The sequence below is a fragment of the Eumetopias jubatus genome, unplaced genomic scaffold (assembly GCF_037043125.1).
Source record: "Eumetopias jubatus isolate StellerSeaLion01/CBP00866 unplaced genomic scaffold, mEumJub1_p1.0 scaffold_13, whole genome shotgun sequence".
In the NCBI taxonomy this organism is placed as follows: Eukaryota; Metazoa; Chordata; class Mammalia; order Carnivora; family Otariidae; genus Eumetopias; species Eumetopias jubatus.
This window is the reverse complement of record NW_028274819.1, coordinates 94,259,476-94,274,115: the sequence shown is the minus strand read 5'-3', so window position 1 is coordinate 94,274,115 and position 14,640 is coordinate 94,259,476. Positions and strand designations below refer to the sequence as shown.

At 41.1% G+C, this 14,640-nt stretch overlaps 2 protein-coding genes across 2 annotated transcripts; one reads left to right on the top strand and one right to left on the bottom strand.

The window, feature by feature from the left end:
- The first annotated feature begins 307 nt into the window (after window positions 1–307).
- On the top strand, window positions 308–1,252 carry OR4D5 (olfactory receptor family 4 subfamily D member 5). Its single transcript, XM_028125966.1, has one exon. The coding sequence runs from the start codon at window positions 308–310 to the stop codon at window positions 1,250–1,252; it is 945 nt and encodes a 314-aa protein (XP_027981767.1).
- Window positions 1,253–5,284: 4,032 nt separating this feature from the next.
- Window positions 5,285–6,251, bottom strand: OR6T1 (olfactory receptor family 6 subfamily T member 1). The gene is made up of 2 exons (XM_028125924.1): window positions 5,518–6,251; window positions 5,285–5,486 (listed from the first exon to the last, which is right to left on the bottom strand). Exons 1-2 carry the CDS (start codon window positions 6,249–6,251, stop codon window positions 5,285–5,287), a joined length of 936 nt encoding a protein of 311 aa, XP_027981725.1.
- Between the last annotated feature and the right edge of the window lie 8,389 nt (window positions 6,252–14,640).

Below are 14,640 nucleotides of genomic sequence, written 5' to 3'. Positions count from 1 at the left end.
GGTAGCAGTTTTTTCTCTGCGTATCACTTCTCAAGTTTTGAGGGCTGATTATTCTTCATTTTCATGAACTACAAATAGTATCAGTGTTACCCCGAGTTTTAGGCTCCTGGAGTTTGATTACACCAGTATATGATGTTCAAATGCTTGGTTTCCTATAGAACTGCTTACAACATTCATCTGATAGTAAATGAGACAGGGGAGAATTCCCCAGAGAGGACCGAGGAAATTATTGCAGAGAAGCTTGTGGATCCCATGATGAATGTGTCCATTTTCCTCCCAGGTTCACTTACTAGGTCATACCAAGCAGATGAATCCAGCAAATCACTCCCAGGTGACAGGCTTTGTCCTTCTGGGGCTCTCTCAGGTATGGGAGCTCCGGTTCCTCTTCTTCATTGTCTTCTCTGTTGTGTATCTTTTGACTGTAATGGGAAATCTCCTTATTGTGGCCATAGTGACCTCTGACCCTCGCCTCCACACAACCATGTACTTTCTCTTAGGCAATCTTTCTTTCCTAGACTTTTGCTACTCTACCATCACGGCACCTAGGATGCTGGTTGACTTGCTCTCAGGCAACCCCATCATTTCCTTTGGCAGCTGCCTGACTCAACTCTTCTTCTTCCACTTCATTGGAGGCATCAAGATCTTCCTGCTGACTGTGATGGCATGTGACCGCTATGTTGCCATCTCCCAGCCCTTGCGTTACACGTTTATTATGAACAGGACCGTCTGTGGGCTCCTCATGGTAGCCTCCTGGATGGGGGGCTTCATCCACTCCATTGTACAGGTTGGACTGACTATCCAGCTGCCATTCTGTGGGCCTGACAAGCTGGACAACTTTTACTGTGATGTGCCTCAGCTGATCAAATTGGCCTGCACAGATACCTTTGTCTTAGAGCTTCTGATGGTGTCTAATAATGGCCTGGTGACTTTGATGTGTTTTCTGGTGCTCCTGGGATCCTACATGGCACTGTTATTCATGCTCCGAGGCCACTCACGGGAAGGCCGCAGCAAAGCCCTATCGACCTGTGCATCCCATATTGCTGTAGTGACCTTAATCTTTGTGCCTTGTGTCTACATCTATGCAAGGCCATTTCGGACACTCCCTATGGACAAGGTAGTCTCTGTGCTGTACACAATGGTCACTCCCATGCTGAATCCTGCCATCTATACCCTGAGAAACAAGGAAGTGATCATGGCCATGAAAAAGCTGTGGAGGAGGCAAAAGGACCTTCTGGGTCCCCTGGAGCACTGACCCCCCGATTAGCAGAGGCAGAGCCTGAGAATCTGAGAGCTGCCCGAGAAGACCTACAAAGTAGCTAAAACTACTTGCTTCTCTATTATTCTCAACCTCAGTCAAGTTCTGGGGACCTGAACTTTTAACAGAGTTAGGAAATGGAATGAGTATCCTAGAACTTCTCCCAAGTGCCTCCTAGAGAAAGAGTCTCAGGTGCCACGCAGAAATGGTGTTTGGCTCTGATGGCACTTGCTCATATGACGATGTTGGCCCTGCTGAGAAAGTTCCAACTGCATGGAGGTGGTACATCTGGTGTTTCTTTTCTGATATTTCTTCTTGGACACAAAATATATCAGAGGAACTCAAAACAATTATAAACTTCCTAGAGATAGGCAGGATCTGGAGGTTAACATAAATGTGGGATACTGAGTTCTGATTTCGGAAGGCTGATTGAATTTAATGTCAATGAAGAGAAAGGGAATTGTCTTGGGAAAATTACTTCCTGCTAGTAGTTTCTTAAGGTATTCACCATCATCATGATCTAAATAATATTTGTTAAGAGCTTACTATTTGACAGGCATTGTATCAAGTGATTTACATTTACCATTTATTTTAATTCTTTCAACATTCTTAGGAGGTAAGTATCATCTTCATTTTAAAGATGAATCTGTGGCAGCTGAGAGACACTGAATAATTTATTCATGTCTCTAGAGCTTGTTTCTGGAATCCAACCCAGGTCTGTTTAACTTTGGAACCCAAGTTCTGGATAATATCTAAAACTCTTTGTAGCTACTAAGGGTCACTATGTCTTAGTGAGTTTGTGCCAGTTAAATTGGCATCATGGGGAGAGAGAATCTATTCTAACTTGGTCTTGGTCTATTGTAGTTGGGAGAGTGAAAGAGACTGGATTTTGGAATGCGGGGACATGGAGTAAGAGATCATTTGTTGACAACTGAACCCAGTGAAAAATGCAGAATTGGGTTACAAGGTGGAAGGGTAGATTATCCTCCAGTCCCTAAATAAGGAGTGGTATAAGATAATACCATAAGTACCCCTAGAAGCTCTACTGCAATTTAAGAGGGAATGGAGAAACAGTCATGGTCTTTTCTTACATTGTCTCTCTATTCTCCCCTCACATCTTAACTCCCTGATCCATATTCCTGCATCTCCTACCACCAAGTTAACCATTTGGCTTCTTACCTTTATCATGGGACCTGCACCTTTTTATCTTCACTCCCATACCTGAGAATCAATTTTAAAATAAAGCAGTGTTTTGTTTGTATATGCTAAATGTTATTTAATCAACTGGTGATACCTACCCTGGATGTGGGATGGGAATAGGATGATATTTAACAAAGGTCTTTGCAAACTTAGCATTAAATCATCACCCATCAGTTATATCTTAGTAAGTAAATTAGTATAAGCGTAGTTCCTTTCCACAATGATAGGCAGCTGAGAGTGAATGTTTAGTACACAGGGCCTAGAGCATGGGTCAAACTTGAAAGAGGAATGGCATAGGTCTAGGGAAAAGGGAGGTGGAAGGTTGGAAGAGGAGATAGGACAGCATAGAGCAAACACATAGGCTATTTAAAAAGAGTATCTTTTAGTGGAAAGATAATTTTGGAATTGGAAAAGCTCAGGTCAGAGTTCTCTTTCTATGCAGTTTGGTTTAGTAGCAAGAGTTTAATTCTCCTGCCACTATACTTTGGACCTATAGCAGGGTCAAATCTTGATTTATACAAGTCATATGCACAAATACACTGAAGAGGACATATAGGTGCAAATAAAATGCAGCTTCTTTATTTTTCAATAACCAAAATGATTTTCCTCATAAGCATCATCTTGCTGGATTGTAGGGGAAAAGAGCTAAAATTTAGGCAGGTCTAGTACACTTACTTCTATGCATAAAAATGCACATAGTCCCCTTAAGTAGGTGGTCATTCTTTTCAGAAAATAACGCAGTCTCCCTTCGGATTCTGCTCTCCCCTTTTTCCAACTTAGTCCCTTTGCCAGCTTGGCTCTTTCATAGGCTGTGAGATCTCTGGGGGCAGGATCAAGTCTGCTTCCAAACTACGTCTTGTCCATTTTTCTCAGCCTCCCCTGCCAATTGTAAAGTCATTACTAATCCATCTAGGCCACGCTGTGGCTTCATATTTGATCCTCTAAAACCCACTTGTCTCCCTCTAACCAGTTGTCCCCACAACCGCTGATTTTTTTCAAAAATACGATTTGATCGCTTCCTCGCTTAAAACCCTTCAAAGGCTTTACATTGCCTTTACAAAGGCAGAAAGATCCACATAAACCTCATAGATAGAGTCCTGTCTTAACTGACCTCTGCCCACCTCTCCACTTCTAGTCCTCTTTACATTTGTTTCTCTTCGTCCCTCTTGTCTTTCTCTGGGTCCTGGCAAACACTACTCACTTTCTCTGGAATGCTCCTCCCCTATCGTTTGCCTGGATAACTGTGGCTCAGCCTGAGGCCACAGTTTAAAGCTCATCTCCTCAGAGGTGTGTTCCCTGGACTTTCATCCAAATTATTTTTCCTTATTAGCCCCTTTAACAAAACTCAACTCTTTTTTCAAAAGCATTGATCACAGATTGCAATTACATACTAAGGTGTGTATTTAGGTTTTCTTGTTTGTTTATCTGTCTGGGTTTTGTTTTTTTTCTTTTCTTTTTTTTTTTGCCAGCCGTCGCACTATATTATAAATTCTATAAAACTGAGAACTATGTCTGCTTTGCTTACTACCATATACTGAAGGTCTAGCTCCAAAGCCTAGATTCCAGAGCAGCAACAGAGCGGCCTCAGGTGCAGAATCGAGGGGGCATTCACTCCCAGGTTTGTGCATGGCCTGACCCTGAACTTGCGTGACCACTGGGGCATGTGTCTCTTTAAAATTTGTGCCCTAAACGTCTTTCTTGGCCCAATATGTCACCCTAGTCTCATCCCGGCCTAGCTCAGTGCCTTACACATACTAGGTATTTAATAATATTTATTTTTTAAAAAATATTTTATTTATTTATTAGAGAGAGAGAGATCCCGCGAGAGAAAGCACAAGCGGGATGAGGGGAGAAGGAGAAGCAGACTCCCCGCTGAGCAGGGAGCCCCATGCAGGGCTCGATCCCAGGACCCCGGGATCATGACCTGAGCCAAAGGCACACGCTTAACGACTGAGCCACCCAGGCACCCCTAATAATATTTCTTAAAAGAATAATGGAATGATTGTCCTTGTATTTAGACTTGGGAATTTGGGATATCCAAATGTTTTGTTGGTCACAGCATTCTTCCTTTACGTGATTCCTATAAGAGCTGCTAGTCACATAAAGAGCAATAGCAAGTGAAGGAACCATTTATTACCATAGCCAAAATGTAATTTTCTGTATACAGGTTCTGTTTAATCTTGTTTGTAATACTCAGTCTAGGTGGAAGGCCTCTTACTCCCCTCTAAGCTCCTGATCTGAATCTCCATGTTTCAGCATCCCCCGATTGGCTTCATCATACAGGATCCTGAAGCAGGAATAAGTGTGCTTGAACACACACGTAAGGAAGAAGAGGAGCGGTCTCCCTGCATGAGGGCCACATGCTTACCTGCCCCAGAGGAAATGTGTCCTAACCAGGATTCTGAAACTTGGCCAATTGGATCAGCCTTCTCTGGGGGAAGGCATCAGGAAGATAGGAGGGAGGAAGATGAAGGCTTACTCCCTATTTTATATTGTATATTTATGGAGACTTTTTGTTTTTTAAGATTTTATTTATTTTAGAGAGAGAGAGAGTGTGTGCACATGTGCAGGAGGGACGGAGGAGGGAGAGAGAATCCTAAGTGGACTCTGTGTAGAGCCTGACTCGGGGCTTGATCCTACCGCCCGGAGATCACGACCTGAGCCGAAACCAAGAGTCAGATGTGTAACTAACTGAGCCACTGAGGTGTCCCATATGGAGACTATGTTTTAATTGTCTGAGAAAAGTGTAGGGTGTTGCTTGAGTGATTTAAACTTCAAATACATTTTTAAAAAATTGCATACATTAATCTCCTCATCTAATATTTCCTTTTACTTGTGACCTTTGTAGTCTTTCACAGCCATGGTTCTGTGCCACCTCAGGGCATGTCTCAGAGCCTGCTTCACCTTCTCATTGCGGAGACTGAAGATGAATGGGTTCAGGAGGGGTGTGATGATACAGCTCAGGACTGAGGCATCTTTGTTGAGTAGCGTGGACTGAGCATCTGACATATGGATGTAGAGAAAAATGGAAGGGAAGTTCCGCTCATCATCTACGGCATCATCTGCCGTAGACGATGATGACCACAGAAAGATGTGAGGCACAAGTGGAGAATGTCTTCTTTTGTTCAGCAGCTGTGGGGGCCCTGGAAACAGTGGCAAGAATGCAGGCATAGGAAACTGAGGTCAGTGCCAGTGAGCCCAGTAACACGGACGTGGCGAGCACAAAAGCCACCAGCTCTAGGAGGTGGGTGTCTCCACAAGAGAGCCTCAGCAAAGGCCAGCTGTCACAGAAAAAGTCAATACCATTGGGGCCACAGAAAGGTAGGCTGGCCATGATGATGGTGGGGCAAAGGACCCAGAGGAATCCAGCTAGCCAGGAGGCCAGAACGAGTTGGGAACAGACACGACCACTCATCAGAGTCTCATAGTGGAGCAGTCGGCAGATTGCCAGGTAACAATCCAGAGACATGACAGCAAGGAGGAAGTAGAGGTAGGACTGGAGGATGCAGCTGGCAAACGAGATGGAGTGATCCCCTGTGAGAATGATGATGAGCATCTTGGGAACCACAACAGACACGAGCAACATCTCCAGGAAGGACAGGTGCCTCAGGAAGAAGTACATCTGTGTGTGCAAGTTTCGGTTGGTCCAGCTGAGCCCAATAATGAGCAGGTTGCCCGTGGCTGTTACAACGTAGGTCACCATCAACCCCAAGAACAACAGGGACTGCAGGATGTGGCTTCTGGGGAAACCCAGAAGGACAAACCCTGCCACCCGAGTCCGGTTTTCAGGACTCATCTCCAATGACCTGGAGGAGAAATGAAACAGAACTTTGTAACTGGATCTATAGCCACAAATCATCAATAAATAGATAGGAGGGAGGAAAGCCACAATCAATCAATAAAATAATGAGCATCTAGCATTTCCTTACATTCTGAGACTATATTAATCTTTCTGCTTATAGGTGACTTACAGAAAGAGATGCAAATTATGATAGCAAGCTGTATACCAATAATAACATGGATGATATTGAACACTAATTATGTATTAGGAAATTTGGATGCAATATCTCCTCTCACAGTGGCTCTTAAAGTTAGATATAACTGTTCTCATCTTTTTTTTTTAAGATTTTATTTATTTATTTGATGAGAGAGAGAGAGAGAGAGCACAAGCACGGGGAGTGGCAGAGGGCGAGGGAGAAGCAGGCTCCCCACTGAGCAAGGAGCCCAGTGCGGAACTCGATCCCAGGACCCTGGGATCATAACCTGAGCTGAAGGCAGACACTTAACCAACTGTGCCACCCAGGCATCCCCCTAATTCTATACATAAAGAAAAGATGACTGACAACTCTCAGTGTTTTGTGGTCCTTCTGTGTCCCGGCTTAACATAAAATAATAATAAAAATCAGGGCTTTCAGTATCTTTAGAGATTTTATTTTCCTTAATCAACCTCAGAGTCACAGGGGATGAAACTGTGCAGAGCCCCAGTCTTGTTTTGTTATTTTGTTGTTGTTTTTACCAAGACTTCCTTCTGTGGTTTACAGGAAATCCCTCTTCCTGGTGTAACATTGACTAGCTTCCCCTCATCCTCAGCTCTCCCAACATGTTTGTGGCATAAGATGGGGAGGGAGAGGGAACCTTACCAAAGGAGATAAGCTGTATCAGCTCACTTCTTCAACTATTGCCTTCATTTGGAGATATGTTCATTTTGTCCTTGGAACTTTCGACATCTTGTGAAATTTACCCAGAAGTTTTGAAGGGTTGGGGTTCAGTAGACATCTTGGTTCTAGGATCCTTGTCTCACATCCAGCACCAAATACTCAGAGTTTCATAGATCTTGCCTGTCAATTTCATTGCCTGAAAATACATTCTAAGACAGAAAAAATGCAAGTTACCATCAAGTTACTTTATTTAATTGATGAGGAATGAAGTGTTCAGAACTTTGGCAAAGTTTAATCCAGCATCATCTATTATTCCAGACTTCCAGCATTAGAGATGAGGAACACAAGTATTTTCTCAATTCTGTTGAAGAAGCCTTAAGAAAAATTATTAGCTGAAGCAGAGAATCTTGGTTCCAAGGTTGAAAGAAAGAGAAACTCAGGCTAAGTTCTGGTTATGTCAATAAGGAATAAATCCTGGGATTAAGTAGCTAGCTATCTAATAACAAAGCTTTATTCCAGAGGAGGAGCAAGATGGCGGAGGAGTAGGAGACCTAAATTTTGTCTGGTCCAAGGAATTCAGCTAGATAGGTATCAAACCATTCTGAACACCTACAAATTCAACAGGAGATTGAAGAAAAGAATAGCAGCAACTCTGAACAGAAAAGCGACCACTTTCTGAAAGTCATATTCCATCCCTTCAGCATATTTCCCCTTATTTTTGTACATATATAAGTTTTTCTTTCTTTAAAATTTTGGGAGGCAGTTTCTTCTAACAGACCAAAATACGCCCAAAATCTAGTGTGTGGCACTGATTTATTCACTAGCCTGATCATATTTGATCATATTCTTTTCTTCCTTCCTTCCTTCCTTCCTTTCTTCCTTTCTTTCTTTCTTTCTTTCTTTCTTTCTTTCTTTCTTTCTTTCTTTCTTTCTTTCTTTCTTTCCTTCTTTCCTTCTTTCCTTCTTTCTTTCTTTCTTTCTTTCTTCCTTTCTTTCTTTCTTTCTTTCTTTCTTTCTTTCTTTCTTTCTTTCTTTCTTTCTTTCTTTCTTTCTTTCTTTCTTTCTTTCTTTCCCTTTCTTTCCCCCCCCAGTTATGCGTCTCTTCTAATTTGCTTAGTGTATATTTTTCTGAGGTCATTATTACCCTGTTAGCATTTTGTTCTCTCATTCATCTATTGTCCTCTGGACAAAATGACAAGATGGAAAAAATCACTTCAAAAAAAAAGAACAAGAAGCAGCACCAACTACTAGGGACCTAGTCAATATGGACATTAGTAAGATGTTGGAACTAGAGTTCAGAATGACGATTGTAAAGATACTAGCTGGGCTTGAAAAAAGCATAGAAGATACTAAAGAATCCCTTGGTGGAGAAATAAAAGAACTAAAATCTAACCAAGTGGAAAACAAAAAGGCTATTAATGAGGTGCAATAAAAAATGGAGGCTCTAACTGTTAGGATAAATGAGGCAGAGGAGAGAACTAGTGATATAGAAGACCAAATGATGGAGAATAAGGAAGCTGAGAAAAAGAGAGAGAAACAACTACTGGATCACGAGGGCAGAATTCGAGAGATAAGTGATACCATAAGACAAAACAATATTAGAATAATTGAGATCCCAGAAGAAGAAAGAGAGAGAAGGGCAGAAGGTATATTGGAGCAAATTATAGCATAGAACTTCCCTAATTTGAAGAAGGAAACAGGCGTCAAAATCCAGGAGGCACAGAGAAGCCCCCTCAAAATCAATAAAAATAGGTCAACACCCTGACATCTAATAGCAAAACTTACAAGTCGCAGAGATAAACAGAAAATCCTGAAAGCAGCTTGGGACAAGAGGTCTGTAATCTACAATGGTAGAAACAGATTAGCAGCAGCCCTATCCACAGAGACCTGGCAGGTCAGAAAGGACTGGCATGATATATTCAGAGCACTAAACAAGAAAAATATGAAGCCAAGAATACTATATCCAGCTAGGCTGTCATTGAAAATAGAAGGAGAGATAAAAAGCTTCCAGGACAAAAAAAGTCAAACCAGCCCTACAGGAAATATTGAAAGGGGTCCTCTAAGCAAAGAGAGAGCCTAAAAGTAACATAGACCAGAAAGGAATAAGGACAAAACACAGTAACAGTCACTTTACAGGCAATATAATGGCACTAAATTCATATCTCTCAGTAGTTACCCTGAATGTAAATGGGCTAAATGCTCAAATCAAAAGACACAGGGTATCAGATTGGATAAGAAAACAAGACCCACCAATATGCTGCCTGCAAGAGACTCATTTTAGACACAAAGACACTCCCAGATTGAAAGTGAAGGGGTGGAAAACCATTTACCATGCTAATGGACACCAAAAGAAAGCTGGGGTGGCAATCCTTATATCAGACAAATTAGATTTTAAAACAAAGACTGTAATAAGAGATGAGGAAGGACACTAGATCCTACTTAAAGGGTCTATCCAACAAGAAGATCTCACAATTGTAAATATCTGTGCCCCTCACATGGGAGCAGCCAATTATATAACCTAGTTAATAACAAAATCAAAGAAACACATTGACAACAATACAATCACAGTAGGGGATTTTAACACCCCCCTGACTGAAATGGACAGATCATCTAAGCAAAAGATCAACAAGGAAATAAAGACTTTCAATGACACACTGGACCAAATGGACTTCACAGACGTATTCAGAACATTCCATCCCAAAGCAACAGAATAAACATTCTTCTCTAGTGTCCATGGAACATTCTCCAGAATTGATCACATCCTAGGTCACAAATCAGGTCTCAACCGGTACCAAAAGATTGGGATCATTCCCTGCATATTTTCAGACCACAATGCTTTGAAACTAGAACTCAATCATAAGAGGAGAGTCGAAAAGAACTCAAATACATGGAGGCTAAAGAGCATCCTACTAAAGAATGAATGGGTCAACCAGGAAATTAAAGAAGAATTAAAAAAATTCATGGAAACCAATGAAAATGAAAACACAACTGTTCAAAATCTTTGGGATGCAGCAAAGGCAGTCCTAAGAGGAAAGTATATAGCAAGACAAGCCTTTCTCAAGACACAAGAAAGGTCTCAAATACACAACCTAACCCTATACCTAAAGGAGCTGGCGAAAGAACAGAATAAAACCTAAACCCAGCAGGAGAAGAGAAATAATAAAGATCAGAACAGAAAATCAATGAAATAGAAACCAGAAGAACAGTAGAACAGATCAATGAAACTAGGAGGTAGTTCTTTGAAAGAATTAATAAGATTGATAAACCCCCGGCCAGACTTAACAAAAAGAAAAGAGAAAGGACCCAAATAAATAAAATCATAAATGAAAGAGGAGAGATCACAACCAACACCAAAGAAATACAAACAATTATAAGAACATATTATGAGCAACTGTATGCCAGCCAATTAGATAATCTGGAAAAAATAGATGCATTCCTAGAGATGTAGAAACTACCAAAACTGAACCGGGAAGAAATAGAAAACCTGCACAGACCCGTAACCACTAAGGAAATTGAAGCAGTCATCAAAAATCTCCCAAGAAACAAGAGCCCAGGGCCAGATGGCTTCCCAGGGGAATTCTACCAAACACTGAAAGAATTAATACATATTTTTCTGAAACTGTTCCAAAAAATAGAAATGGAAGGAAAACTTCCAAACTCGTTTTATGATGCCACCATTACTTTGATCCAGACAAAGTCCCCATTAAAAAGAATTACAGACCAATATTCCTGATGAACATGGATGCAAAAATTCTCACCAAAATACTAGCCAATAGGATCCAACAGTACATTAAAAGGATTATTCACCATGACCAAGTGGGATTTATTCCTGGGCTGTAAGATTGGTTCAACATCTGCAAATCAATCAATGTGATACAATACATTAATAAAAGAAAGAACAAGAACCTTATGATCTTCTCAACAAATGCAGAAAAAGCATTTGACAAAGTACAGCATCCTTTTTTGATCAAAACTCTTCAGAGTATAGGGATAGAGGGTACATACCTCAATATCATAAAAGCCATCTATGAAAAACTGACAGCGAATATCATTCTCAATGGGGAAAAATTGAGAGCTTTTCTCCTAAGGTCAGGAACACGACAGGGATGTCCACTATCACCACTGCTATTCAACATAGTATTAGAAGTCCTAACCACTGCAATCAGACAACAAAAAGAAATAAAATGCATCTGAATTGGCAAAGAAGAAGTCAAACTCTTACTCTTTGCAGATGATATGATACTTTATGTGGAAAACCCAAAAGACTCCACCCCAAAACTGCTAGAACTCATACAGGAATTTGGTAAAGTGGCAGGATATAAAATCAATGCACAGAAATCAGTTACATTTCTATACACCAACAACAAGACAGAAGAAAGAGAAATTAAGGAGTCGATCTCATTTACAATTGCACCCAAAACCATAAGATACCTAGGAATAAATCTAACCAAAGAGGCAAAGAATCTGTACTCAGAAAACTATAAAATACTCATGAAAGAAATTGAGGAAGACACAAAGAAATAGAAAAAGTTCCATGCTCATGGATTGGAAGAACAAATATTGTGAAAATGTCTATGCTACCTAGAGCAATCTACACATTCAATGCAATCCCCATCAAAATACCATCCACTTTTTTCAAAGAAATGGAACAAATAATCCTAAAATTTGGATGGAACCAGAAAAGACCCTGAATAGCCAGAGGAATGTTGAAAAAGAAAAGCAAAGGTAGGTGGCATCACAATTCCGGACTTCAAGCTCTATGACAAAGCTGTGATCATCAAGACAGTATGGTACTGGCACAAAAACAGACACATAGATCAATGGAACAGAATAGAGAGCCCAGAAATGGACCCTCAACTCTATGGTCAACTAATCTTTGACAAAGCAGGAAAGAAGGTACAATGGAGAAAAGACAGTCTCTTCAAAAAATGGTGTTGGGAAAATTGGACAGCCACATGCAGAAGCATGAAACTGGATCATTTCCTTACCCCCCACACAAAAATAGACTCAAAATGGATGAAAGACCTCAATGTGAGACAGGAATCCATCAAAATCCTAGAGGAGAACACAGACAGCAACCTCTTCAACCTCAGCTGCAGCAACTTCTTCCTAGAAACATCACCAAAGGCAAGGGAAGCAAGGGCAAAAATGAACTATTGGGACTTCATATCAAGATAAAAAGCTTTTGCACAGCAAAGGCAACAGTCAACAAAACCAAAAGACAACCGACAGAATGGGAGAAGATATTTGCAAATGACATAACTGGGCTAGTATCCAAAATCTATAAAGAACTTCTTAAACTCAACACCCAAAGAACAAATAATCCAATGAAGAAATGGGCAGGAGCCATGCACAGACAATTTTCCAAAGAAGACATCCAAATGGACAAAAGACACATGAAAAAGTGCTCAACATAGCTCGGCATCAGGGAAATCCAAATCAAAACCTCAATGAGATACCACCTCACACCAGTCAGAATGGCTAAAAATAACAAGTCAGGAAACAACAGATGTTGTTGAGGATGTGGAGAGAGGGGAAACCTCATACGCTGTTGGTGGGAATGCAAGCTAGTGCAGCCACTCTGGACAATTCAGAAAGTTGAAAATAGAGCTACCATACGATCCAGCAATTGCACTACTGGGTATTTACCACAAAGGTACAAATGTGGCGATCCGAAGGGGTATGTCACCCCAATGCTTATAGCAGCATTTGGGGGGTGCCTGGGTAGCTCAGTTGGTTAAGTGTTTGTCTTCAGCTCAGGTCATGATCTCAAGGTCTTGGGGTCAAGCCCTTGTCAGGCTCTGCACTCACCGGGGGGGTCTGCTTCTCCCTCTGCCCCTCCCCTTTCTCATGCTCTCTCTCTCTCTCTCTCTCTCCCCCTCTCTCTCAAATAAATAAATAAAATCTTTAAAAAATTTTTGTCATTTTAAACCTCCAAATAATGTTGTTGGTTGGCCTACTTAATGTCTAAGAAGTCTTACATAAAGTCACAGTTAGAAATTGTTAAAGTTATTATTGGAAATGATTTCTTGTTCCATGCACTTTGTACTAGAAATACTTCTTGGCAAGGTAAGAATCAATAGAGGGAATTAAAGCTATGAGGGACACACATGGACACACATTTTCCACTCTATCGGCACCATGACTTAATCTACACAATAAGCTAGCTACTATTGTTGTCCACTTTACAACTGAGCAAACTGCAGGAGAGCCGGTTTAAAAAACCTCAGAGCTAAGATGTACATTTAAGATGATTCAACCCTGATGTCAGACCATGACTAGTAAATATGGCTATTTTTACTTGAAACTTGAGCCTGCCAGAGGGAAAAAGGACATTGATTTGGAATGCCACAATATAATAATGCCTCATAATAATAACAGCTAAGATGTGTCAGGAAAGGAAATTTTCATTCATTTCATTGTTAAATCTCTCAGCAACTACACACACACACACACACACACACACACACACACACAATCTCTCAGCAACTACACAATCTAAGTATTACTTCCATTCTACAGGCAAGGGAATTAGTTAGAAATTAAGGACCCATATCTAGTGAGTAGGAGAGTTAGGGATTGGAATTTTAGAAAGTCTGACTTTGGACCCTGCATTTGTAACTGCTCAGCCATAATATCTTAGGTGAGAGAGAGTTTGTGACTGTAAATTTGATCCAATGTCAACTTCCAATTTTTATCTTGTTTCATTTGTGGGCTAATGATAGAATTCTGCATATAGAAATTAGTTATTGGAGTTTAAAGCTTTGATCCTGAAAAAATAAAAATATCCCTCCGAATGTGTGCCAGACTGAGCCTTATCTCAGAAGCTTGCAGCTCCTCCTCCAGAACAATGAAAGGTAGGTGTTCTGCCTCCAATCACTACTCCCTCCCCCCAGAGGATGGACTCCCTTACCTGAGTACATCATAAAACTTGTCCTTGTCTTTCAAGTTCTATCACAGGATATGCTGGATCTATATCATAGAGAAAATGGAGCATTCTGCTTGGGTTGCTTATAGATCTAGAATCATACACAGGTATTTACCTACTTTATCAATACCCTCCTGAAAGATAAGACCCTCTTGCCAGGACTTACCATAAACATTTGCTGTGAGACCCTTTCTCTCTCTCTCTTTCTTTTTTTTCTTTTTGTAGCGAGGGAGAATGCATGAGCCAAGGGTGGTGGTAGGGGCAGAGGGAGAGGGAGAGAGAGAGAATCTTAAGCATGATCCATGCTCAGTGCAGAGCCCAGCTTGGTGCTTGATCTCAGGACCCTGAGATCATGACCTGAGCCAAAATCAAGAGTTGGAGGCTTAACTGACTGAGCCACCCAGGCAGCCCTGAGATCCTTTCTCAATCCTTTCATCCACTTGTACCATTTGGTCTTGCCAATTTCCAATTTCCAGGTTGTATGTCCACGTGTCTGTATAGTCCTTCAGCTCCTTACATTCCATTCAGAGCTCCTCTCCTGCTTCCCTTAGCCAAATCCTTCTCATCCTACTGATAGCACATTTGCTTAGCTTGTTTCT

Bases quoted from the DNA above. Each gene is read 5' to 3' on its own strand.
- OR4D5 (XM_028125966.1), top strand. From the start codon at position 308: ATGAATCCAGCAAATCACTCCCAGGTGACAGGCTTTGTCCTTCTGGGG.
- OR6T1 (XM_028125924.1), bottom strand. From the start codon at position 6,251: ATGAGTCCTGAAAACCGGACTCGGGTGGCAGGGTTTGTCCTTCTGGGT. The intron at 5,487-5,517 runs ATGATGCCGTAG...GCGGAACTTCCC, and splicing joins GTCATCATCGTCTACGGCAG to TTCCATTTTTCTCTACATCC.